The sequence below is a fragment of the Gastrolobium bilobum genome, unplaced genomic scaffold (genome assembly GCF_033153095.1).
Source record: "Gastrolobium bilobum isolate Gb01-03AN ecotype WA unplaced genomic scaffold, APGP_CSIRO_Gbil_v1 utg1409, whole genome shotgun sequence".
Classification (NCBI taxonomy): Eukaryota; Viridiplantae; Streptophyta; class Magnoliopsida; order Fabales; family Fabaceae; genus Gastrolobium; species Gastrolobium bilobum.
In genome coordinates, this window is record NW_026898052.1 from 65,880 (window position 1) to 91,338 (window position 25,459).

General features: G+C 36.3%; 2 protein-coding genes across 5 annotated transcripts; both read right to left on the reverse strand.

Moving 5' to 3' along the window:
• Positions 1-7,857: 7,857 nt before the first annotated feature.
• On the reverse strand, positions 7,858-8,983 carry LOC133312455 (uncharacterized). Its single transcript, XM_061513652.1, has 3 exons — positions 8,825-8,983; positions 8,613-8,701; positions 7,858-8,265 (listed from the first exon to the last, which is right to left on the reverse strand). Exons 1-3 carry the CDS (start codon positions 8,849-8,851, stop codon positions 8,112-8,114), a joined length of 270 nt encoding a protein of 89 aa, XP_061369636.1. The 5' UTR covers positions 8,852-8,983; the 3' UTR covers positions 7,858-8,111.
• Positions 8,984-13,064: 4,081 nt separating this feature from the next.
• LOC133312453 (pentatricopeptide repeat-containing protein At1g74900, mitochondrial) lies at positions 13,065-21,541 on the reverse strand. Of its 4 annotated transcripts, none has more exons than XM_061513650.1 (3): positions 18,471-21,541; positions 13,556-13,754; positions 13,065-13,330 (listed from the first exon to the last, which is right to left on the reverse strand). In XM_061513650.1, exon 1 carries the CDS (start codon positions 21,363-21,365, stop codon positions 19,884-19,886), a length of 1,482 nt encoding a protein of 493 aa, XP_061369634.1. In that variant the 5' UTR covers positions 21,366-21,541; the 3' UTR covers positions 13,065-13,330; positions 13,556-13,754; positions 18,471-19,883. The 4 variants fall into 4 exon arrangements, with proteins under 4 accessions (XP_061369634.1, XP_061369633.1, XP_061369635.1 ...); XM_061513651.1 differs by lacking the exon at positions 13,065-13,330 and having other exon boundaries at positions 13,464-13,754; positions 18,471-18,702; positions 19,253-21,541; XM_061513649.1 differs by lacking the exon at positions 13,556-13,754.
• Positions 21,542-25,459: the final 3,918 nt, after the last annotated feature.

Sequence of the window (25,459 nt, forward strand, 5' to 3'; positions counted from 1 at the left end):
AGATTCATTTTTTTGTTAAATTATTGAATATTAAATATAATATACACTACATAAATTAAAAATATTATTTAATATCAAAACGTGTCGTATCGTGTCACGTGTCCCGTGTCGGTATCGGTGATACATAGAAGATGAGGGGTAGGTGATAATTAAGAAAACTCATAGGAATTTTTGAAGTTTTTCCTAAAAAAATTAACAAATAATTAATAAAAAATAATAATCAATCATTTGTATGATAATAATTTTTTGGAAAAATATAAAGAACAAAAAAGTAGTTGGATATATCTAATTAAATTAATGGAGTAATCATTATCCTCAGTTCCGTTAAAGGTAATACAAACTGGAAAAAAAACGCTCTGCTAGGGTTTTCCTTTTCATGGAGGAAAATATAGCTACTGAAGGCCAAACTTCAAAAGAAGAAGAAGATCTACTATGTAGGAGTAATAAGAGAAATAAAGATGGAGATATGGTGTTTACTGAATCACAGTCTAGGGTTCCTAGACATGAATCTTGGATGGTTGACGACGGTAATAAAAAGATGACTTGGCGAGAGATGCTCATGCAACACAATGGTGAAACAGATGACTGGGAAGGAATGGATTGGAATTTGGAAGAAAATGTTGATCAAAGTGCACCTGCGGAGGAAGAGGATGTGAATTATGGTGGGATTAAAATGTGGACAGAGGAAGACGGTAGAACTCATTTTGGTTGTACTAGAAAAGCAAGAACAAGAATGCTGAAGGTTTGGGAAAAAGCTCTCATTGTAAAACTACTTGGAAGGAATACAGGAGTGGCTTTCATGAAAAAGAAGATTGAAATACTATGGGCTAGAGCTGGAAAGATTAACGTTACAGATGTAGGTAATGGATTCTATGTGGTGCAATTTAGCAACAAAGATGATCTTCTTTTTGCTCTAAATGGTGGTCCTTGGATTATTTTAGGCCATTATTTATCACTCCGACGTTGGGAGCCAGCTTTTAGACCAAATGCTGCAAGTGTGATGAAGATTGCAGCTTGGGTGCGATTACCGGGTATCCCACTGGAGTATTATGATGAAGCCTTTTTCCGCCGTATTGGTAACTGGCTAGGTAAAATGTTGAAGATCGATAAGACAACTAATGAGCATGTAAGAGGACAGTTTGCTCGAATTTGCGTGGAACTGGATCTTGCTCAGCCTTTGAAGGGTGAATATGTGTTGGACGGAGCAACTAAACAGATAGAATATGAAGGTTTAGGCCTAATTTGTTTCCATTGTGGGCGCTATGGACATAGTAAAGATTGTTGTCCTGAGATACCAGTTGAAGGAAAGGATAATCAGCAAAATCAAGACGGGAAAAAAGATGAGGCTGAGTTTCAGAAAAATGGATTAGGTCCTTGGATGGTGGTGCAACGTCAACGTCGATCAAAAATTCAAACTCCAATGGCGGACAACAGGAAGCAGGAACCGGTTCGAAGGGAATCAAGGCGTAATCAAGGGAGTAATCAAGGGAGTAATCAAGGGAATAATCAAGGGAGTAATCAAGGGAGTAATCAAGGGAATAATCAATGGAGTAATCAAGGGAGTAATCAACCGCAATCAAATCAGCCGGTTATGATTGATAATCAATCAAATTCCCGTTACGTTGCTTTAATGGGCTCTAATGAAGATGATATTACTCATGATATCCCAGCGACTAATCCGGATGCTGTTATAAATGACGTCAATATGGTGGGCCCTCGTGTTAATATTGATATTAGTACATCTCAAGGGTTCAAACACAGAAACCCTAGAAGCCGTCCTAATGTTGAATTACAGGAACACCCCAACCGATTTATGTTAAGTGGGATTACGACAGGTCATGAAAAAGAAAATCAAATAAATGGGAAGATAGTTGACAAAGGTACCTCAAACAATAATACAACGAACTTGAGGAGGCAAGTTGCGATTCATAATAGTAAGGACATTGGAGGTAAAAGCGGTGGAGATTCCATGGTGGCTAGGAGTACTGTTGCTGATTATAACAAAGATTGTTATCAAATGGAGGTGGATAAGGATGGTCAAAATATCAACGGCTTAGATCATGGCTTGTCCCAACCAAAAGCGCCTGATCCAAGTAGAGATAAAGGAAAGCATATCCCAATAAACCATAAGCTCAATATTGAGGTGGAGATGATTTCAGAATCTGAAACTCAGTGCAATGACAATGGGATGGCAGTGGACCCACAATCCTGCCAAATTACCATTGATTAATGTCTTTAGTTACGTGGAATTGCCGCGGGGCGGTCTTTGGTTACTATGGAATAATGTCAAAAGCAAAACAGATAATAAAAAAGCTGGGTTTTAATAATTCAATAGTGGAGGATGCTCATGGATTTACGGGAGGTCTTTGGTTACTATGGAATAATGATAGGTGTCAGGTTCAAGCATTAAAACAGACCCATCAATTTATTCATGTTCGTGTTACATTGGCAGATCATCAAGCTTTTCTTTATACTGTTATCTATGCAAGTCCTAGAGAAGAAATTCGGAAGAGACTTTGGGATGATTTACTTCAGTTATCAGAAGATATCTCGGTTCCTTGGTTAATTGCAAGTGATTTTAATGAAATTGCCTTTCCAAGTGAGAAACGTGGTGGTGCTCCAGTTGATACTAGCAGATGTAATAAATTTGCTTCTCTTCTAACTGATATAAAGATGATTGATCTTGAAGAAATAGGTTCTAAATTTACATGGCGAGGACCAAGATTTCTTCATTTAGATAGAGTCTTTAAACGTTTAGATCGAGCTTGTAGCAATGCTGAATGGAGGTTGATGTTTCATGAAGGCCAGGTTCGAGTGCTTCCTCGTATTAACAGTGACCATAATCCTATCCTTATTACCTTAGAGCCAAGCAAAGTTGATGGGGTGGAACGCCCTTTCCGTTTTCATTCTTTTTGGTTGGATCATCAATTTTTTAACAATTTCATCAAGGAAAACTGGCGTCAGGATCAAAGAACAGTTGATAGTCTTCGTGATTTCACTCCTCTTATTAAGCAGTGGAATAAAGATGTGTTTGGTAATATCCATCATAAGAAGAACAGGTTGATTGGTAGGCTTGAAGGTATCCAGAGGGCAATTTCTGAGCAGAATAAAAGCCATTTGGAAAAGATTGAAGGCAAGATAAGGGGTGAACTTGAACAAGTTTTAGAACAGGAGGAACTTTTGTGGTTTGAAAAGTCTCGTGCTACTTGGATAGCTCAAGGAGATAGGAATACAAAGTACTATCATACGAAAACAATTGTTAAACGTAGAAGGAGCAAGATCTTGGAGTTGAAAGATGATGCTGAAAACTTGATTAGAGAAGATCACAACATTGCACGGGTAATAAATGCTTACTTCTCTAAACTATTTTCTGAAGAAAACCATGATCGTCCTTGGGTCCAGACTCTTTGGCCAAAGGTGGACGATGAGACTGCTGTTAACTTAGGTGCTCCAATTTCAAAAGATGAAGTCAGACGAGCTTTCTTTTCTATGAAAGATTCGAAAGCTCCAGGGGAGGATGGCTATACCGCGGCATTCTACAAAAAGAACTGGGAATTTATTGGTGAACAGATTTGGAGAGATATCAAGTATTATGCAGAAAACCCTTACAGCATTGAGGAAGTCAACGGTACTCTGATCACTTTGATCCCCAAAGTTCCTAAGCCAATGTATGTTTCTCAATTCAGGCCTATTTCTTTGTGTAATGTCATTTATAAGGGTATGAGCAAGATCATTGTGGATAGGCTTAAGCTTACAATGGAGAATTTAGTTTCTCCTTACCAAGCTAGCTTCGTGCCAAATCGTCAGCTTCAGGATAATATTATAGTAGCAAAGGAGCTGGTTCATTCTATGGGGAGAGTAAAAGGAAAGAAAGGTACAATGGCAATCAAACTGGACCTTGAAAAAGCTTATGATAAACTCAGTTGGAGTTTTATCTATAAAGTGCTTATTGAAGTTCAGTTTCCTGATTGGATGATTGGTGTTATAATGGCTTCTATAACTTCTAATCGTTCGAGGGTCTTGATAAATGGTGTGGCTTCGGATTGCATAGTTCCTCAGAGAGGAATTCGTCAAGGGGATCCAATATCTCCTTATATTTTTGTGTTGTGTGTTGAGAAGCTTTCCCACTTGATCGCTGAAAAAGTGACTATGGGTTCGTGGAAGCCTATTAGAGTCTGCAGAAGAGGGCCGAGTGTATCCCACCTTTTATTTGCAGATGATATCATTCTCTTTGCGGAAGCAGATATGGAGCAAGCTAAGGTGATTATGGATTGTATTAATCTCTTTTGTGAGATGTCGGGGCAAAGTGTTAGTGCAAATAAATCTTTGATTTATTTTTCCCCGAATACTGATACTCAAGTTGCTACAAGGATTGTCAACAGAATGGGCTTAAGCGCACTTCTAGTATTGGCAGATATTTAGGCTCTATTGTTAAACAAGGGAGATATATTAAAGCAGACTATGGAGCTATCAAGGATAGGATACGTTCAAAACTGGATGGTTGGAAAAGCCATTGCCTTTCTTTTGCTGGTCGAGTTACTTTGGTGAAATCGGTCATTGCTGCAATCCCTTCTTTCCATATGCAGAATGGTCTTTTACCAGTAACGTTTTGTGATGAAATTGAGCAGATACAAAGGGCTTTCATTTGGGGAGATCAGGATAGCAGAAGGCGGGCTCATTTAGTAGCTTGGGATCAAATGTATAAACCCAAAGATAGAGGTGGTTTGGGAATAATTAACCTTCGACTCCAAAATGAAGCTTATATTCATAAACTGGCGTGGAAGGTGTTAACTAAGAAAGATGATTTATGGGTTAAGATTTTAGTAGCCAAGTATGGTAGAGGTCAAGACTTAAGGAGAGGTATAAAGGCAAAATCATATGACTCTAAACTTTGGCGTGATCTTGCTAAATGTTGGAGTAATTTCCTTGCTGGTCTTAGATGGGAAATAGCAGATGGTTCTGAAGTAAAGCTTTGGACTGATAACTGGTTGGGATGGGAGGAAAATTTGCAGCAGTTGTCGAGCAATCAGGTGCCGTGGGAGGAGAGTCAGAAATCAATTGCAGATTACATGGTGGATGATGGTTTCCGTCTTGAAGATGTTCATCAATTTCTGGAGTCAGATTTGGCTGATGCAGTAACAAATCATCTCAGGCTTATTCCAAGGAATGGGGAGGATAGATTAGTTTGGATCAATAATCATCACTCAACTTCTTTGGTTAAGGTCGCTTACTGTAATCTTATGAACTTCCCAGCAGATGTTCACACTAGCTTATGGAAAAAAGTTTGGTCGTGGAATGGACCAGAACGAGTGAAAGTGTTTATGTGGATGACTTTGCTTGCTAAACTTTCAGTGCGCAGCAGAACCAGTAAGTGGAGCGGAGGTTCAAATGTCTGTCCCAGTTGTCCAAATCATGAGGAAACTATTATTCATGTTCTTCGTGATTGTAGACATGCTAGGAAAATTTGGCAATCTTGGTTTACAGGTTCGATACCCAATTCCTTTATGAATTCGAATTTGCAGGATTGGTTGACTTTAAATATCGATAACATGTGGTCCTCCAATAAAGTGAAGGACTGGAGGGATATTTTCTTTACTACTTGTTGGTTTTTGTGGAAGTGGAGAAATTTGGAGATCCATGAAGATCATTTCTGTCATGATGAGCAATCACAGGCTTCAATTTGGATGTTTGTCCAACAGATTCTGCAAGCCCGAATTTATCAGCGCCGTGGTGATCCCAACGATAGCGTTTGGACAGCCCCCAAGCAAGGGTGGGTTAAGTTGAATTGTGATGGAGCTTCTTCTAGTGGCATGAAAAAAGCTAGTTGTGGTGGTATATTAAGAGATCACAATGGATCCTTTTTGGGAAGCTTCTATTGTAATTTAGGTTCCTGCAATCCTCTTGATGCAGAATTATGGGGATTACTGAAAGGTTTGGAACTGCTTTGGGGAACAGGATTAAAAAGAATAGAGCTAGAATGTGATTCTAGCCAAGCCATCCAGATGTTAAAGGAGCAGCATGAAGATCCTAGGGACTCTCAAGTCACTAGCAGATTGAGATTATGGTTAAAAGCAGATTGGACTATTCATCTTGTTCATACCAAGAGAGAAAACAACAAATGTGCTCATTGGTTAGCTAAAGCTGGGCAGACTAATAATCTCTATTTCAAGATTTTTAAAGATCCTCCTCCTCAGTTAATGAAACTTATAGTTGCTGATGCTAGAAATATGTCTAGCTTGTTAGTTTCTGATTTGTAATTTCTTTCTGTTTCTGGGGCTTAGCCCTCTTTATTTACAAAAATAAAAAAAATAAAAAAAAAAATTTAATGGAGTAATCAGTAAAATATGTGAGTGAGTGCGGGAGATAATATTTTTATTTTATAACTTAAACAAAATTTACCCATATTATTTTTGGGATATATACTGTGCCATTAATTGCCGTGCTTCTTGATTTTATTTTATTTTGGCTTTCTCGCTTGTAATATCCCATAATTACTTTGTTATTAGTATTTTTCTTAATAAATTAAAATTTTAGAGCGAATACTTTTGATTAGTATTTTGATATCTTTGTTTGAAATCACATTTTTGATGAATATTGTATTAAAAATTAGTATTTTGATTTCTTTGTTATTAGTATTTTTCTTAAAAAAAACCTCCAAGACAAGGAAGTTACTTCTAGTAGTGTGAAATTGAAATAAGTCGTATTACCTGGTACAAAATAAAATAATAATCTAACCTAAACCATTTTTAATTAAATTATATTGGATCGAATTCAAATTTAAAATTAATTGAATGACAAAATAAAAAAAATAAACTGATGAAATTGGATCAAACGATATTTTTTATTCAAAATTATTTTCATAAACAAATTGGAACGAGGTATAGGTGATTTAAAATCTAAACCAACCTAAACAAGTTGAATTGATTCAGTCGGTTCATGGAGTTAAAATTTATTTATAAATTTTATATAAAATTCATAAAAGATAAAAAAATTATGAAAAAAAATATACAACAGCTTTTCATTTTAAATCATAAATGTATGCAATTAAAAGAATCATTACAAGAGTTTACAAAAAAAAAAAAAATCGTTACAAGAAAAAATCAAGGCAATTCTTCTAACTTTACCACTACCGAAGTCACTGAAATTCTATTTCAAAGCGTGTATCATTTGAAATAGGAAATGAATCCTTGTAATCTAACATGACAAAAGATCTTAACCATTAATAATTAAATCAACGATAATGATTGTATAACTTCCTATCCTTATATTTTTTCTCTCTCCTCCCTTATCACCATTAACTCACCCATGTATAATTATGATTGCCCCACATGACATGGTCATGTTAATTAACACATGAAAAAAATCTACTCCCTTTGAAATAATGTTTCAAATAAGAAACACCAATTTAAGTTTAAAAACAAGATTGCAAAAATCCAGGAAGTACATAGCGTACACTTAGAAGGACAAATTAATCAAGATTGTGTACAATAAGAAAGGCAAAATAATCAAGGTTGTTTTGAGGAGGTAAAAGAAAACTCATCCAAACACTCTCCTGCTACTTAATTATATCATCATCCAGCATTTTTTGACCCAACAATTGTTATCTTGTATAGACAAAAGGTTTGGATGGTGATCAGTCCTACTCATCACAACCACAAAAAATGGGAGGTGTGATAGCTCCAGCGGCGTCATTGGTTTACATAAGCTGCATTTTAAGTATTTAGATTATATCAGATGTATGAAACAAGGCAGGAATCCTATGTTCCACACATATTTAAACATTGACGAAACAATCATCTTCCATTGAATAAATTTCGGCACTGGGAGGGTTCAGTAGTTTAGAATTGATACATAGGATTTAAAATTTTAACACACTCGGAATAGGAACATTTATTTTTAATACCAGTTTCAACCTTGTCTGCACTCTACCACAAGTAATATAATGCATCAAACACAGGATTGTTCTTCTTCTCAACCACAGCACAGTATACAAGCTGTTCAGCCCAAGAGATGAACCACATATTTTGTTTTCTAGATGCACGTACAGTAAAAACAGACTACAACATAAAAGAGTTCACATCTCAGATTAACCTTTGTTAATTCAAAGCAATTTAATTGCCACTTGGACCAGCGAAGAAGCTATTGATGTTGGGCATAATCTCCGGCGATCTGTTGCGTGAAAACTTCCTCACGAAATGTTCGTAGTACTTCTCTCCCTCAGCAAAGTTCTCCAACACTCCTGCAGCTCTATTCTGCTTGCTCACCCTTAAATACACGGAAAATATTGTCCAACATATTCCTTTAATAATCAAATACTAAATGAATTAACTAACAATAGCAACTCTGGTGACTAAATAATTCAGATAATTACAAAGGGTCAAAGTAACAAGTCAGAAATTTTTTTCAACCCAAAAAATAAAAAATAAAAATTAGTCTTAATCCCTAATATCTGATAATTCAAACGATCCAATCCAAACAAGAGAAAAATCTCACAGCATCCCGGATTTTTGGACAATAAAAATCAATAATTTCAAAGATCAAAAGGTATCACCAAAAAAAAAAAAATCCCTAAAAAAAAGCGCAATTTCAACACAGGAAAGAAAGAGAGAGACCTGACTTCAGGGTTGATACAGATATTACGAACCAGCGACAACCCACAGATCCCGACAGCAACTCCAACAGCCGCGAACAGCGGGTATACCTTCACCCACGCAATTTAAAAAAAAATAAAGTAAACGGAGAAAAAGTAAAATCCATAAAAAAGGAAAAACGATAGAAATTGTGGAATAGAAATAAATAAAGAGGAAGATAGATCGAAACGAACCTCGGGCCTAACCCAGCGATTGGCCATGGATAGTAGCGTTGCAACTTGCGAAGGTGAAACGGGAATAGAGCTTGCAAGGGAAGACGACGAAGAGAAAGGGAAAGGGAAGTTTACCAGATAATAAATGTGCTTAAAACCATTATTTAAATTCCTGGAGACGCAACTCGCAGTCCTATTGGTGGTTTCTACTTTCAGCAGGATAAGGACCAAGGCAAGGACACGGGGAGTAATGCTCACGCACACAAATCGATACCTTGCAAGCAGCCAATAGAAAAAAAAAAAATTATCATTTGAAAAGACGTAAATTTTAATTGAAATTACTATATTTCCATTTGGGAATAAATATACTTATCACCAAAAAAGTTTATTATCTTTACAATTAATCTAATCATCGTTGATTTTCGTCAATCTAACGATTATAATTTATTGAATTTATGGATCGCATTTATTAATTAATTATTCATTCTCAATAAATTATAACCGCTATGTTGACGAAAATCAACGGTGATTAGGTTAGTTATAAAAGTGATAAAAAAAAATTGTGGTAAGTATATCATGCCCCTTTTAATTAAAGGAAAAATGTTTATCCTTTTGAATGACAGAACTTATGTCATTTCACTCTCACAAAGAGATTAGACCCACACTTTTATATTTTTTTGTACACTTTCTCTCCTCTTTTATCTATCTCCTTCTCTCACTTAAAATAACACAATTTTACATTCTTTAAAATAAAACACATTTTTCCCTTTAGTTAATTCTGACCTTTTTAATCCTCTATAATATTATCTTCTTCTTTTTTGGAAGAGAAAATAAATAAATAAACATCCACTAAAACTAAAACACAAGTTTCAGTTATGTTGTTTAAAATGAAAAATATTGTTCCCATAATTAAATGCCAGCCAAACAATAAATAATTAAATCCGATTTTTTGAAGGGTAGATATTATTTTTTATATTTAAAAAGAAAAAGATATATGTTATTTTGAATGATATATAGTTATGTCCTTTGAAGTGAAAAAAAGACAAAATTTAGTATTTTTTATTTAAAATTTAAATTTAAAAAAATCCACTTTTTCCCATAACAAAATATATATTGCTTATGTTTTTCTCTCACTTAAGAGCAAGAAAGAGAATGCAGAAACCTTGGGAAAAGGCTCTGATTGTTAAACTCCTTGGGAAGAAAATAGGAATGGAGTTTATAAAGAAAAAAAATAAGGGTTTATCATCTATCATTTAACATGACCACAAAAAATTTCCTACACACACAACATTTTGTGGGGCCCGCAGCAAAAAAAAAAAAACTTCAGCACGCAAAACGAATCTCTATAACATAACACAATCACTTTTCCTACAACATAACTCTTATAAAACCCAAAAAATAATCACTCTTTCGGCTGAGTGATTATTTATCGTTGGGAAAAGGCAAAATCAATGTCACAGATGTTGGTAATGATTTCTTTGTAATCCAGTTTAGTGATAAGGAAGATCTCAATTTTGCTTTAAATGGTGGTCTATGGATTGTTCTGGGTCATTATTTATCGTTGAGGAAGTGCAAACCAGCCTTCAGACCTAATGGTGCCAGAATTGCTAAGATTGCTGCCTGGGTTAGATTACCAGACATTCCTCTTGAATTCTATTATGAAGATTTCTTCAGAAGGATTGGGGATTGGATGGGAAAGTTGATTAAAGTGGACAGCACCACAAACGCTCATGTAAGAGGGAAGTTTGCAAGAATCTGTTTAGAATTGGATCTAACTCAGCCATTGAAGGGCGAATATGTTCGAGAAGGATTTACCAAGCAAATTATGTATGAAGGATTAGGCCTTATTTGTTTTGGTTGTGGGATATACAGACATAACACATAATGTTGCGTTGAAGCATCAAAGACCCATAGTCCCATGGTGAAGATCACATCCTCTTACATGCAAACCAACAAGAGGAAGTTGAACCAAGTCGTAACAAAGGCCTGGGACCTTGGATGGTGGTCAACCGTCAACGAAGAATCCGACAATCATCTCAAACTGCCATTGCAGGCCAGCCTGGCACCGTTACAAAGACGTTACAAAAGAAAACTGGAAAAAGGGTGATGATTAGCGATAATCATGGTGATAAAAAGGCAGTTTTACAATCATGTTTTGCAGCTTCAACTGATATTCCTAATAATGAGGACAATCATAACCTAAGTATTCAGCCAATGTCCAACAATATGGGGCCCTCACAGATTGAAAATCCACCAAAAATATGGAATAAATCCAGAAAGCCCAAAGATACTCTTAAGGTTAATCAAACAGAATCTCCTAATCATGTTGCTTCCTTTTCAATCGTGAGCCAACATCGTCTAATCCATAAGCATACACAAGAAGACCAAATGCAGATCCAAAATTATTCAACAAATGTCAATTCTATGACTGATATGCCCATGAAAGAAGCTCAGCATGCACAGGGAAATAGAACAAAAGAAGTTAATCAAAATTCTCAGCAAGAAGCGCATCTGCATGGCACATTTAATAGAAAGGGTCCAAACAGGGATGATGTTAACAGCTGCGATAATAAAATCGCAGAAACTCCAACCAATTCTATGTGCATGGATGTGGATAAAGAACACCAGGGGGATGTTTCAAGATTGGAGGATGCAAGAACCTCGGAGTCTTGCGCTCATTCTAGTTTCTGATGAATCTCTTCTTTTGAAATTGTAGGGGAGCAGTAAAACCCCAGTTTCAGAAATCGTTATCTCTTTTCACTCGTAAGCATAGGCCTTGCATTGTGGTAATCTTAGAGCCTCGATGCAATGGTCAAAAAGCTACTGACATTATTCGTAAATCTGGTTTTAAGCACTCGTTTGTTCAAGAAGCTGAAGGATACTCAGGGGGTATTTGGATTATATGGAATAATGAGGCTGGTCTCATTGAAATCTTAGAACACAAGAAGCAATTTGTTCATTTTAAAGTCTAGAGTCTTTTCTTCCCCTCTTTCTCTTGCACTGCAGTTTATGCAAACCCTAGAGAAGAGATAAGAAAAGAACTTTGGGACGATTTGATTAATATTAGTCTCCAATGTAATGAGCCGTGGTTGGTGGCTGGAGACTTTAATGAATTAGCTACTCGAGAAGAAAAGAAAGGAGGTTGTAGAGTTAATAATGTGCCTCTGGCATATGTAGTTTTCCAAGCTAAAAATGATAAGGATTAAGTCATAAAAGAGCAGTTTATATAAATATTTGCTTATTATATTGACTTTTCCATTTCAATGACATTTCTCACCTATTTGTTATGTTTATATAGGGAGAAAGAAGAAGAACACGGAATTTTAAAAGATTGTTGACGTGAATCCGTACGGGTAGTGGTGCTGAGCTGCACCAGTCCCCCTGGGCCATTTTCCAGAGTTTTGGCGCGACCTCGCACCAGTCTGCTAGGCCATTTCCCAGAACTTTGGCGCAATTTTGCACCATGCTGGCGTGATCCCGCACTAGTTTGCAGGAAAATATTATAGTATTTTGAAGGGGCAAAAGTGGAAGAAGCGTGGGAGGGACTATAAATATAACTTACACAACATTAACACTCAAAAAGAGAAACAATAGAAGAGGGTGGTAGGTCCTCTAGCCAAACAGAATGATTACAAGACTTCACAAAATTGGCCAAAGAGTCTGCTACCAATTATAAGTACTTGTTTGATATCTTTTATTTTAAGCTTTTTTTTTTCTTAAAAAAAATTTAACCAAACATAATTTTATAAAAACTTTTATTATAAATAAATAATTTTTATAATAAAAAAATCTAAAAGCTAAAGACTATCATGAAACACTTTTTTCTTATGATTCATATCAGTTTTTTGAAATTCTCATATTTTTTTTACAATTTATTATTATTATAAATTAGAAAAAATGTTCATCCTTTCAAAAAATGATTATTTTAGTTAAAATTAGTATTTTTATTTAAAATCTAAATTAAAAAAAAAACTCACTTTCTTCCCCATGATTTCTATTGTATATCTCTTTTTCACTTAAAATGACACAATTATATATTCTTTAAAAAGGTAAACACCAAACTCAAATAAATTTTATCTTTTACCCTAATAATTCATCCTAATAGCAAATTATTAGTAAGTCGAACAAAACAATTAAATATGTCCTTAAAATTGACTTGTTTTGAACTACCAAAAAAAATTAACTTATTTTGTATTCAAAACAACTCAATCAAAATTTGCCAAATAAGCTTCTTAAAAACACAAATGATTTTCTCCTAAAATTAATCAGAATCAAACATACTATAAAACTTAAGAAATCAAGAGACATAAAGGTTTACATCCATAATATAAAACCATTATAGGAATAATATGGTAGATCCTCCTTAATGCAAGTGTAGATATTATAAGCATCACCATCAAGGAATATCCGCTAGAAACCCATCTTGCACGAAGTCGGGTCCTCTCTTGCATCTCTATGACAACTCCCCTCTATGAGCATCCGCATTCCCTCACAATTTGCGAAACGGACCTAGACATCAATTATTATCTACACTCGGCAAGAGATACTGATAAGCACCAACCAGTAACAACAAATTACATAACACAAACAAATGATATGGATGAGAAAAGTGATATCTGTATTACTGGAATTGTCTCAACAGTACAGGGAATTGAGGAAATTGATACAAGTGAAGTGACAACTAATTGAACAGAACAAAGGAAATTACAAGCAACAAAAAATGATAACATAGAGCAATTGGAGAGGCTCTACCTTCTCCCAAACCCAAGTTCCAGCCAAGACTCCAGATACCCATGTCTAGATCTTTCTTCTCCTACCTGCATGCCCTTCCTACCCTCTTCAGTCTGTTAGAATCAGTTGCAAGCAGTTACAACTGTCTTGCTAAGGGCTCGTTTGGATGGGCTTTTTTTCAGAAAAAAAATCTTTCTCACTATAAAGTCATTTTCGATGTCTGCACAAAAAAAAAGTCAAAAATCTGCTATTTTTGGAAGCTAAAAATTTTAGCCACTAAAAAAAACATAAGTCAACAACCAAATATTTTTTAAATATCAAAATAGCTTTACCTTTTGTAAAAAGCACTTCTAAAATAAACAAAGCATAAAAAGCACTTTCTTTGGAAACCAATCCAAACAGGCCCCAAGTAAATTGTATTGCTTTCCTAAATTGTCCTCGAGGGTAGTAGTGGTATCGTATCAATACTCCTCCCAAAACTCTCACCTTGTACTCAAGGTGAGGATCAACCTACGGAACCCCCTCCCAAGTCCCACTGCTTGAAATGTTGGGACCAACTGATACATGAAGCAATATAACCTCCAATGGGACCCCATCCTCTTCAGCCAAATCTGAAACTAACGAGTGTCTTGACTGTTAACGAATTGGTATTTATTATGATAATCCCTTTTGTTAGTGGCTTGTCTAGTGGTTTCAGGTAGTCACCGATTGGGAACAGACAAATGTATATTGGTCTTCCCAGAAGCATTCAAGTATTTCAAGGATACTCTCCATAGTCAAACCAAGTACATCAGCACTCATCTTAATAATGTTACCTGATAGGACCCCACTAATGATTTATCTTAAGAATTGCCACAGGGAATTATTTGGGAAGGATGACTCAGCTCATAAAGGGAATATTCTAGAGGTGAGGTTGTTGGAAGGCTCCAATTCTGTTAGAATGGATGAGGTGGCAAAGAGAGAGGGGAGATGGTTAAAAGGCAGCAGGAAAGTGACGAGAGGTATCTTTGGGCATCTGGAACTTTGGGCACCTTAGGGTGATTTGGGAGAGACTAGGGGCTCTAGAATTTCTCTAGAATTATCCTTTACTGTTAAGCATTTCCAGATCTTGTAATTGTTCCTTTTATTGTTAAACTGTCTTTGTTAATTGTCATAGTCCATGTAATTGTCATTTGAATTTCATCAATATATGAAAAACCTGATTATTCAGGCCAAAAACACTTGATTCTCTGTTATTGATCTATATTTGGGTTGAAGGTCTGTATCATTACCCTTCAAAACAAGCCTGCAAAATGCATCCAACTCTGCATGTAGAAGTTTATTAGACAGGTTTAATAATTCACCTACATCTTTTGATGTGATAAAAAAGGTAAGACCGGGACCAACAGCCTAAAGCTCAATAATCAACATTATGGCGATGTTAACTGCATTATTCTGACATGATGCTTCATCCACACCTCCTCTGAAGGACCTTGGCTGAAGACTTACAACTACTCCTTCCAAGTATACATGATCATCCTTTAAAACTGAATAGCTTCTATTTGCTCCAGGAAAATCGCAAGAATCCAATTGAGGCCTCCATTAATAACAACATTTCTGAATTGTAACTTCTTCCTACTTCCAACGTGTATTATAGCCTCTGAGCTAGCTTTTAAGAGATTAAAATCCTATATATCCTTTAAATATAGATTTCCACCATCACTATCATAAATGAAATGATCAAAACTTTCATCATCAACTATTAAAGGCTTTTGAGGCGAGAGGGAAAATTCAGCAAAAGGTTGCCTATAAATTGACTGATCCATGATGACAGCTTCCCACAAGTGGGACCTATTGTGTTCTTCATAAGACAGCACACTGCTGAAGGCTGGAACAAAAAACTCAACTATAGCAAGTAGAAAATCTAGTGCAACCAGCAAGAGAGGCCTCTGCACACACCTAAGTTGCACCGACACCGACACGGGACATGGGATACGACACGACTCAACACTCCGACATGTTAATTCTAAAAAATGTTAAATTTCGACACGTCAGGACACGTTTTGATATTATATAATGTTTTTAATTTATGTAGTGTATATTATATTTAGTATTCAATAATTTAACAAAAAAATAAATCTAAACTTATAATACCCATCAATTTTGCAAAGAAACATAAGATATCCCAAATGTTTATATTAAACTCAATAAAATCGTAATCTAACGAATCTAATAATTGGAACTCAAAATGCAACGCAGCGTAACCTTTGAACCTTTTTTGAGTCTTTGCAACGAGTATTGGAGTGTCAGAGTGTCGGTGAGTGTCAAAAAGTGTCGGACACGACACGTCAAGATTTTTTAAGTGTCGGTGCTTCATACACACCAAGAAATAAATGTTGGACTCACCATTCTTACTTTTGCAGATCGAAGTAGAGCAGCGAAATCTTTGGAAAATTGTCAATTCAGATGCAACCACCAACGCTTTGTGTACATTTCACTCTCTTGCTCTATCTTTCTCTTTCTTTTCTTGTTCAATCTCTGTTTCATATCTTTTCTTCTTGTACCCTTTTGCCTTCAATCCTTAACAATTTCATCCCTCAAAGACAAATGTCTATTGCATTGATCACTCAACCCCTTTTTGAGTCCCCTTCGTCCAAACGGATTTATAGGCTCACAAGCCCAATTCTCCTATAGACCAGAAACTATAGGTTGGATTAGGACTGGATTATAATAAGTTGGTGGGTCTAGAGGCTGACCCAACCCCATGTCCGAACTAATTTGATCATGCATTGCCTCTAGGCTTCTACCCACTTGCATCAGCCTTCCTATTCCATGGCGCGACAACTTCTCCTCCCTCCCTTGGAGCTTCGAGTCTGGTGGTTCCGGTAATGATGGTGGGTTGATCAACACCACCAGCAGTTGTAGCATCACCAATACCTATGCACTCAGAGTCTTCCTCGCGTTTATGCTCCCTTCACTTCGTATCCCTTCCTTGTGCTTTGTCGTCATAAAACTGAGTGGCTGATTTCTGTATACTATCTTTGTCTCCTTCTCAAGAATACCCATATCTTGCTCATCCTCTTCTATTTTCCTTTTTAGGACATCAACCTTATGATTTTGACAACTTCTTTCACGATCTCTTTCTCCTCATTTCCTTTCATGATTTCTGGCTTTCCCAACATAGACTTTATCTGCATTTCATATTCAAATTTTGGCTTCTGAAACTCAAATTCTGCATCCTCCTCTTCCAAACAAATCTCATGTTGGTATCTCTCTAGAAATGCCTTTAAAAACGTCCACCAAGTTGCATTTGGATTGAGCCAACTCCAGCATTCGTTCCAACTGAAAGCATATCCTCTAAGCCCCCTCACTGCCTCTTTCAACCTCTCATCTTCATGGACTCTCTCTTCCTGAAAATATTGTTCCAGATAAATTGACCATCCCCAAGCATCACTGTCTTCTCCATAGAACTTGGGAATTTCCCTTCTCCATAGTTTTCTTCTTAATGTGTCCATGGTTCAAAGCTCCCCTGATCAGAGAGCTCTGATACCAATTGATAAGAACCAACCATTAACAACAATTCCAAAACACAAAAAAATGATACGGATGGGAAAACTGACATTGTCTTACTAGAATTGTCTCAACAGTATAGGGAATTGAGGAAATTGATACAAGTGACAACTAAATAAACAAAACTAAGGAAATTACAAGCAACAGAAATGGTAATGATAACATAGAGCAATTGGAGAGGCTCTACAATCTCCCAAACCCAAGTTCCAGCTAAGACTCCAGATACCCACTTCTGGATCTTCCTTCTCCTACTTAACCAACAACCACTTCTGCCTGCTCTTCCTACCCTCTTCAGTCTGTGAGAATCAGTTGCAAGCAGTTACAGCTGTATTGCTTTCCCTAAATTGTCCTTGAGGGTGGTAGTGGTATCGTATCAGATGCATTTATAGATGATAAACAAGAAAACTTAGACCTTCTAATTCAGGCAGAAAGTGCAGTTATGAAGTAATTAGATTTACTCATTTAGGCAGTTATTAACAAATAAATAAACTTGAGGTTGATAAAAAGTAAATTGTCCAGCTTGGTAATTTAGTATCACCCTCTAATTTCAGATGGGCCAACCACATGAGGATGAGTGAAAAACTGATGGTGTTTATAGTTTCAAATAGAATACCCTGATATATGCAAACTCCAAGTGGACCAATTTTGAGTTATGGAATTAGAAAATGCTTCTTACACCTCCTGTATGTCTTGTTGGGATATCTGACCATAGCAGTGCCGGACCCAAAAAAATTTGTGAGGGCAAAGGGACTGGGGAGCTAGCCACCAAGGGAAGGAAATTATTGAAATTACATGAGTATGGTCCAGGATACATGACTAGGATTAAGAGTTCAAATAAAATAAAGTATAATTTAGCAGCTTTTATTCATTTTGATCATCTCAGACTCACTATTTTAGTATTTTTTAAGACAATAAAAGAAACATATATATAAAAGCCAAAAAAATAAATAGAAGAAAAAAGATTGAACAAGCATATGTTGTATATAAACCTGCCATGATTGCACGCTGCATAAACTATTTTTGTGTCTAAACCAGAAATACATACAAGTCTGGTCTAAGATATGTTCATGATGGAGACACAAACCTATACATTTAGATTACCATGGTATTATGTCACAAACCTATACATGATTTTTTTTTTTGCAATTAAGAATTAAGTAGGTCAAAGCTATCAATGCATGCAGTCAGATCTTAAATTTAAACTCCTTATAGGATTACCAATTCATGCACCAGCACCACTCAAGTGTACTAAATATTATATTTGATAGATGATGGACAACCAACTCATAAACATACACATTTATAATTTATTTTGTACAACCAGAAACCTTACCCATAATGCACAAAGTAACAGGCAGAAAATTCAAGAGGCAAATATATCACTTACCATAGTTGCAGATGCTTGATCAGAAACATGAGATGATTTAGCAAGTTTCCCATAATTGTCATCAACATCAATAGCATCTTCCCCATTTACATCACTAGCTGCATCAGCTTAATCCAAGTAGCTGCTTTGATCTCCTTGCCTAATTCCATCTGTCACCAGTTTGATGGGGTTCTCCCCTTTTGTTCGACCTTCCTCATTTCTAGCTGACAATATCCTGGCAGATACATATTCCCTAGATTTGACAAAGTGCAAGTCAAAGTCAACCAAACAATTACAATAGAAAGTGTTGAAAAATACAAGAAACAAGACCCGAGAGACAGAAGAGAAAGGGAGAAATTGAATGAAATAAAATTACCATACCATTGTTTGGATGTATTATGCCGAAATGAAAGAAAGTTTGTATTCCATTGTTTGAGAAGTAAACAAAATGATAAGGAGATGAGTAATTTAAAAGTTAGTTGACTTTGTTCCATCTTATACCTGGCAAATTAAGAGAGAGAGAAATAGAGGTATTGGATGGAATGGGATAAAATAGATTCCAACAAATTCCATTCCATTCCCCCTTATTTTAAATAATCCAAACAGTAATAACTAATGTCATTTATATTCCATTTCCTTCCATTCCATCACTTTTCATCAATCCAAACATAATCTTTAAGATTACATCTCATATTTGGAATATGTAACAGAATAAGTATGCAGAAATAAATTGTGAAGTGGTGTGTGTGTATGCATTATCCACTACAATATTACAAGTTAATATTAATGCAAATAAAGGTCACCTCACATTGCTTGCCCAGTAACCAAGTACTTTGGATATTATGATGGAAAATATTCTGAGACATGCATAAGCAAATGCAATTTTCTTGTCCTGTGAGGATCACTTCTTTAGGGGACAAACCTTGTTTTCCTCTTCATAATGGCTTGGCCATTCATTATTATTGGCATCCACCCCTTCCCCCCCCGAAAGCAACCATGCCTGAAGAATTCCATCACGACTGGTAGAAAACCAGTCTCCTTGTACAGGCATGAACTAAGAAGTTGGTCGTTAAGTACATTTGCTATAATTTCCTCCTACAAAAATAGCAACCATTCCCATTTCCCAATATCAATATCCTTCTGTTGAAGGTATGACCAAGTGAGATGTATGTCCCTGCAAGCCCCCACACTTAGGAGGAAATCTAAAGGAGACCAAGCTATGGAAGACAGACCTACATTTGGACCAACCTATAAGCGGATACATGGACCAGGCCCGAGAGGATCATCAAGAAGCCCACATACATAGAAAGGGACAACTGCCCTTAGTATTCTGACATTCCAATGTTTCATCCATAAGCCAGCAAAACTCATCAAATAATCCAAGCCATTGCGCTCTGCAATGTTCTCATGAACCAAATCCAACACTAAAAGTTTTCACAATTTCAAATGCCGAAGAACACGGCCACACCTGCTCTGCATTCTTAATATCTCCTTTGCAAAATCATGATTTCCTGTTAGAACAAGTCCATTTAATACCCGATTAAACGTGAACTTTCGAGGCAAGAATTGTCTGTCAATCATCTCAATCAACAATTTCCCAGCCATCACTAAATCATCTGATTTCTTCCTCACAAACATTGCACTAATCAGAACATTGTACGTGTCCAGATTGGGCAAGCACGACCCATTTCCCATCTTTTCAAACATGTTCAAACCCTTTTCAATCTCCCCAGCATCACAAAAGTACCGAATAACAACATTATAAGTCTGAACATTAGGCCGTGAGCCATGTTCCTCCATCCTCCCCATAAACTCCACAGCCTTCTCCATATCACCCGAATGACACAAACCTCTGATAACAACATTGTAAGTAACCACATTAGGCACACACCCCTTCCTCACCATCTCTTCAAAAACCAACACGGCATTCTGCACACTGTCCTTCTTACACAAAACCTGAATCAAAGCATTATAGGTGGCAACAGAAGGAACCAAACCCTCTCTAACCATCTCATCAAAAACCCTCCTAGATCTCTTAACCTCACCAGCAACGCCAAACCCGTGAACCATGGTGGTATAAGTAACAACATCAATCTCACACTTCCTCTTCTTCATCTCCAAAAAGAACTCCCAAGCTTCCTTGAGCTGATTAGTCCTAAAATACCCCTTCAGCAATATATTATACGTAACCAACGTTGGGGTGATTCCCCTCTCCACCATCTCCTTAAACACCTGCAACGCCATGGGCGTTCGCTTAATCAAGCACCAACCATTAGCGATTATGTTATAACTAACACTATCACACTTAAACCTACCCCTGAACACCTTGAACAAGTTATAAGCCATCTCCACTCGTCTCGACTTACACAGAACATCGAGGATCGTGTTGAAGGAGCTCAAGTCCTGCCGGCAACCGTGTTCGTGCATGGAGAGGAAAACCTTAACGGCTCGGTGGGCTTTTCCGGCGGAGACGTACCTCTCAGTGATGATCGCGAAGGTTCGAGGGGTTGGGCCCCGACGGAGGGAGCGCATCCGGCCCACCAGGGCCCATACTGAGTTGTAGTCGCGCATGCGGGCTGCGATGTCGATGGCGTGATCGAAGCCTGAAGAGGCGTGAATGTAGGTTGGGTGGCGGTCTAGGTGTTTGAAGAATTGCAGTGCTTTGGGTCCATGGTTCCACAGGCGCTTCAGAACCTTGTCCACTAGCTCTGGGCTCCATCGGAAATCGGGTTTCTCAAGGGTTTCCGAGATGGTTCGAGGGTCTGAATCAAGCACGAGTTTTGCTACGGTGGCGTCTTCCGCCGCCACATTGGTCGTGAGCGCGTGATGTTGAAGCAAAAATCGTGGGAGGAGAAGGTGGAATTTAGAAACGTTACAGGGTTGTTGAGCTGGTTTCACTATTATCTGACTTAACATCTTAGGGGTTCTGATGATTTCGAATCAATAGTCATCCGTTGAGGAAGTATTCTTATCTATCAATTAGTGGAGCCAACAGCTTCTCAAAAATGAACTTCGAAAAAAAGAAATGCGATGGAAATGATGGAATATGAATAATGTGAATGATGGATCGAAAGGCAGCTAGTAGGGTCTAACCCAGCAATTGGCCATGGATAGCAGCGACGCAACCTGGCACCTGCAAAGGTGCGCTTGCAAGAGTAGCTGAAAAATACAGGGACAAAAGGGATTTTGGGGGAAAGAATTATTTTATAAAATGATTCCTAAAATAATATATATTTCTTAGTTTTTAAGATATTTAAAAAGAAAAATAAATTAAAGGTGTCCTCAAAAAAGTTTTTTTTTTTTTTTTTAGTTTTATTATTTTTGTGGATAATTTTATAATTATAAGACTTTTTTAATTGTATTTTTTAAATAAGTACTTTCTTTTCAATTTTAAATTAGTTTACACTTATAATTATGAAAATTCGTTAACAATATTTTTTAAACAAATACAAACTTTTTTATAACTTTAAATTTTTTTTTTGTAACATTATAACTTTAAATTCGATCATATTCAAATAAACTTTATGATTCTCCTCTTTTTAAAATTAATTTTTAAAATTTATCTACATAAAAAATTTATTTTTTAAAATTTATATTCAAAAAAAAAATTAAAAAAACATAATCAAACATGAGAAGGGTTATATTGACAAAAAAAATTTTTACAAACTTACAAATTACACATATTTAACCGGTAAGACTTCACTCAAAAGTATATTAAACATAATATAATTTGTAAGAATTTATAAAAAAAAAAAATTATACGTATAATTTTCCTCAGTACCATTTATTTATTGTTTCAAAAAGAGCCAGCACGAAAAGCAATTTCCTAATAATATTAGGTTTGATTTACATTTCTCTTCGTTCTCTATTCAGCCTAAGGACATGGTGGAAAACTAGAAATGTGACGTTTTATGTCTATGTTCAAGTGTAATGTATAGGAATGTTAATTTTCAACAAAAAAAAATGTAGATGAATGGTTAGAATTAATTAATGGGAATAAAACTTGGGGAAAATGTGTGTTATTTTAAAAGATGTAAAGTTGTGTCATTTTAAATAAGAGAAAAAGATAAATAATGAAGAAGAGAGAGAGAATAAATAAAATAAATGTATAAATCTCACCTCTTTGTAAAAGTAAAATAACACAACTTATCTCATTTAAAAGGATCAATATTTTTTCCATAAAAGTTTTGCTGTTCCAAAATAACTTTTATTCTTTCAGCAAATACATCAAATAAGCTGGGCCCAATATTTTATTTTTTTTTAAAATACAAAGGAAAGCAAAGAAAACTACACTGAAACACTTTTGGGCACCTTGGCGCCCTTAATATCATCTAAAACTAGTTCCTTACAGCCATCAGGACTGCTATCAAACCATTGGATATCCCAATCAGCTTGATTTTCACCTGAAGCCAACCAATCTGCCACTTGATTACCTTCCCTATACACATGGCAAATCTCAACCCTCCAATCATTCTCAAGCAGAGATCTAATTCTGGAAATAATCAGATAGCAAGGATGAGATTTCACACATCCCTCTTTCACAAGTTGAATGGCCATCAATGAATCACCTTCAAGGACAATCTGTTTAAAATTCTGCCTCCAAGCCCAATCCAACCCAATTAAGAAACTCCAAAGTTCAGCCATTAAGCGCTATTCAAGATATAGATTCTTGGAAAAGCCTATGATCCAGTTTCCTGCCTCATCTCTAGCAACTCCCCCACGAGAAAAACAAGGTATAATACCAGAATAGGACCCATCAGTATTAATCTTAATCCAACCGGGCCAAGGAGGGCTCCAACTGACCAAAACATCCTCATACTTAAATAGGGCAAGCGGGCCCAATATTTTATTTTCTCTCATCTATTTCAATTTCTCTCTCTTCATTGTTAGGTTTGCTACAAGAATAAAAGTTCTGCCCCAATAGCACAAGTTTTATTCCCTTAATTATATGCTTGATAGTGTACAATGCGTGATTAAATGTGATTCTGCAGGACAATTCGACAATCACAAATGAAAGTTAATATTGTCCCCTATAAAAAAAAAGGAAGAGTATATATTGCAATTATTTCCATAATAGAAATAGGGATCTATTAGTCTCCTTCTAAAGGAGATAATACTCATTTAAAATAGATGTGGGTTCATTTATATTTTTTTTCTTTTAATGGGACCCGCTGCTGACTTGTGTCTACCGCCTCGGTAGCACGGACACGACAATTTTTGAAAAAAATATCCGACACGTTCTGACATGCAGTCAACTTTTTAGGACACGTTGACTATTCCGACACGCGACTTTGACCGAGTCTGACACGTAGTCAAAGTTTTTGGACACGTTTTTAGACACTTTTGACATTTTCATAAAAAAGTTATAATTTTTATAAAAAAAGTAAAAGACATTTAATAAAAATTAAAATTTAGAATCCAATCTCTTTCTTCACGCCGGTATCCCTCTCTAAGGCGCTGCAAACTCGTCGTTTTCTTCCTCGGCTCGTCTGTTGCTTGGCTGTCTCTATTCTTCTTCTTCGTCAAATGCCCTCTTCTTGCTTCTTCAGTTAGTTCTTTCTGTACATGTTAGGTGAGTTGGTTGTGGGTTATCTTATTGTTCAGGCAGAAAAGCATTTATTTTTAGAGTAAATACCTTTTTTAGTCCCTGGCAATATCCACGAAGCCCTTTTCAGTCACTAGCAATAAAAAAGGGACAAATTGGTCCCTGAAATAACAAAAAAGAGGCCACGTTCATCCTTCCGTTAACTCCCACCTAACGGCCCAACTAACGGTGCACAATTGACACGTTAGTTTGCTGACACGGCTTGGATGTGGGACACCGTGAAAGACGAGACGAAGATGTTTTGGTCCCTGTCAAAACCACGAGGGCCATTTTGGTCCCTGTCAAAATGCACGAGGACGTTTTTAGTCCCTGACAAAAAGCACAGGGCCCTTATTGGTCCGTAACCAGAGAAAAATAGGCACATAACTTCATTGTTTTTCTATGCAGTCCAATTTTGCAAAACAGAAGTGCATTACATAAGAAACAGGAGTGCAATCCATTTGTTCATCACAAAGTAATTAAACTAAATTTCATCAAAAAGTAAAATACTCCTTCTTGGCATTTTATTTCAATGAAGTTTGTGTTTCTAACTGAAGTTTCGACCTTATTAACGATTATTCATTTCCTTTTCAATGCTAATTAAGCTTCCCACTTTGTTAAAAGGGATTCTTGACTCTTGCAAACAGCTTTTACGATCCCTAGAATACTATGAACTGCTTTAATTCTCTTAGTCTGTATAAGACATAGCGTTATGCGATTTACGAACAATATCTTCAGTAGTGTAGCATTACAATTATACTATTTATTTTTCTATAAAAGATAATTGCATGATTGTTGATATTTAAATACAAAGAAAAATCAGAGAAGAAGCCAGGTAAATGATTGTTGATAATTGCAATGCATGGCAGTTGACTGGACTGCAGCAGTTGGTAGTTCTCAGCCACATGAAGGCAACTTGAGAAGAAGCAGCCCACCTCCATCAAATCCACAATAGGCAAATGAGTTGTTGAGTAATGAAACAATGAATGCAGCAACCAGTGGCACACGAAGCAGATTATTGGCCTTCATGAGCACACCTGGTTTTAGGCCACCAAGGCCTGCCTCAAGAAAATCACCTGCTGTTGTATGTGACCTGGGAGTAGTGCATGAGCCAACTGAGAAAGGTTTATTATTATGTGACTGATTTTTTTTGAAAATTCTGGCCATTATGTATTTGAAGGTCTTATTATGTCAATGTTTTTTTTGTAAATTCTGGCCATATTGTATTAGAGGCCTTTCTTTTAATTCCTGAGAGTTGGCTTTATTTTGTAATGCACTACTATACATCCATGTCTTCAAATATAATGATACTCAAATCATGTTCCAGCTATTATGTTTCATTGGTTGATAAATGTTTAAGTTTACCATTTTTGATGTTTTTAACTAATATACGTAGTTATAGTTCTTGTACATCCATGTCTTATGG

Coding starts and splice junctions, on each gene's coding strand:
- LOC133312453 (XM_061513649.1), bottom strand. CDS start 21,365: ATGTTAAGTCAGATAATAGTGAAACCAGCTCAACAACCCTGTAACGTT.
- LOC133312455 (XM_061513652.1), bottom strand. CDS start 8,851: ATGGCCAATCGCTGGGTTAGGCCCGAG. Junction 8,702..8,824: donor ATCGCTGGGTTAGGCCCGAG/GTTCGTTTCGAT, acceptor GCGTGGGTGAAG/GTATACCCGCTGTTCGCGGC. Junction 8,266..8,612: donor TGTATCAACCCTGAAGTCAG/GTCTCTCTCTTT, acceptor CGTGTATTTAAG/GGTGAGCAAGCAGAATAGAG.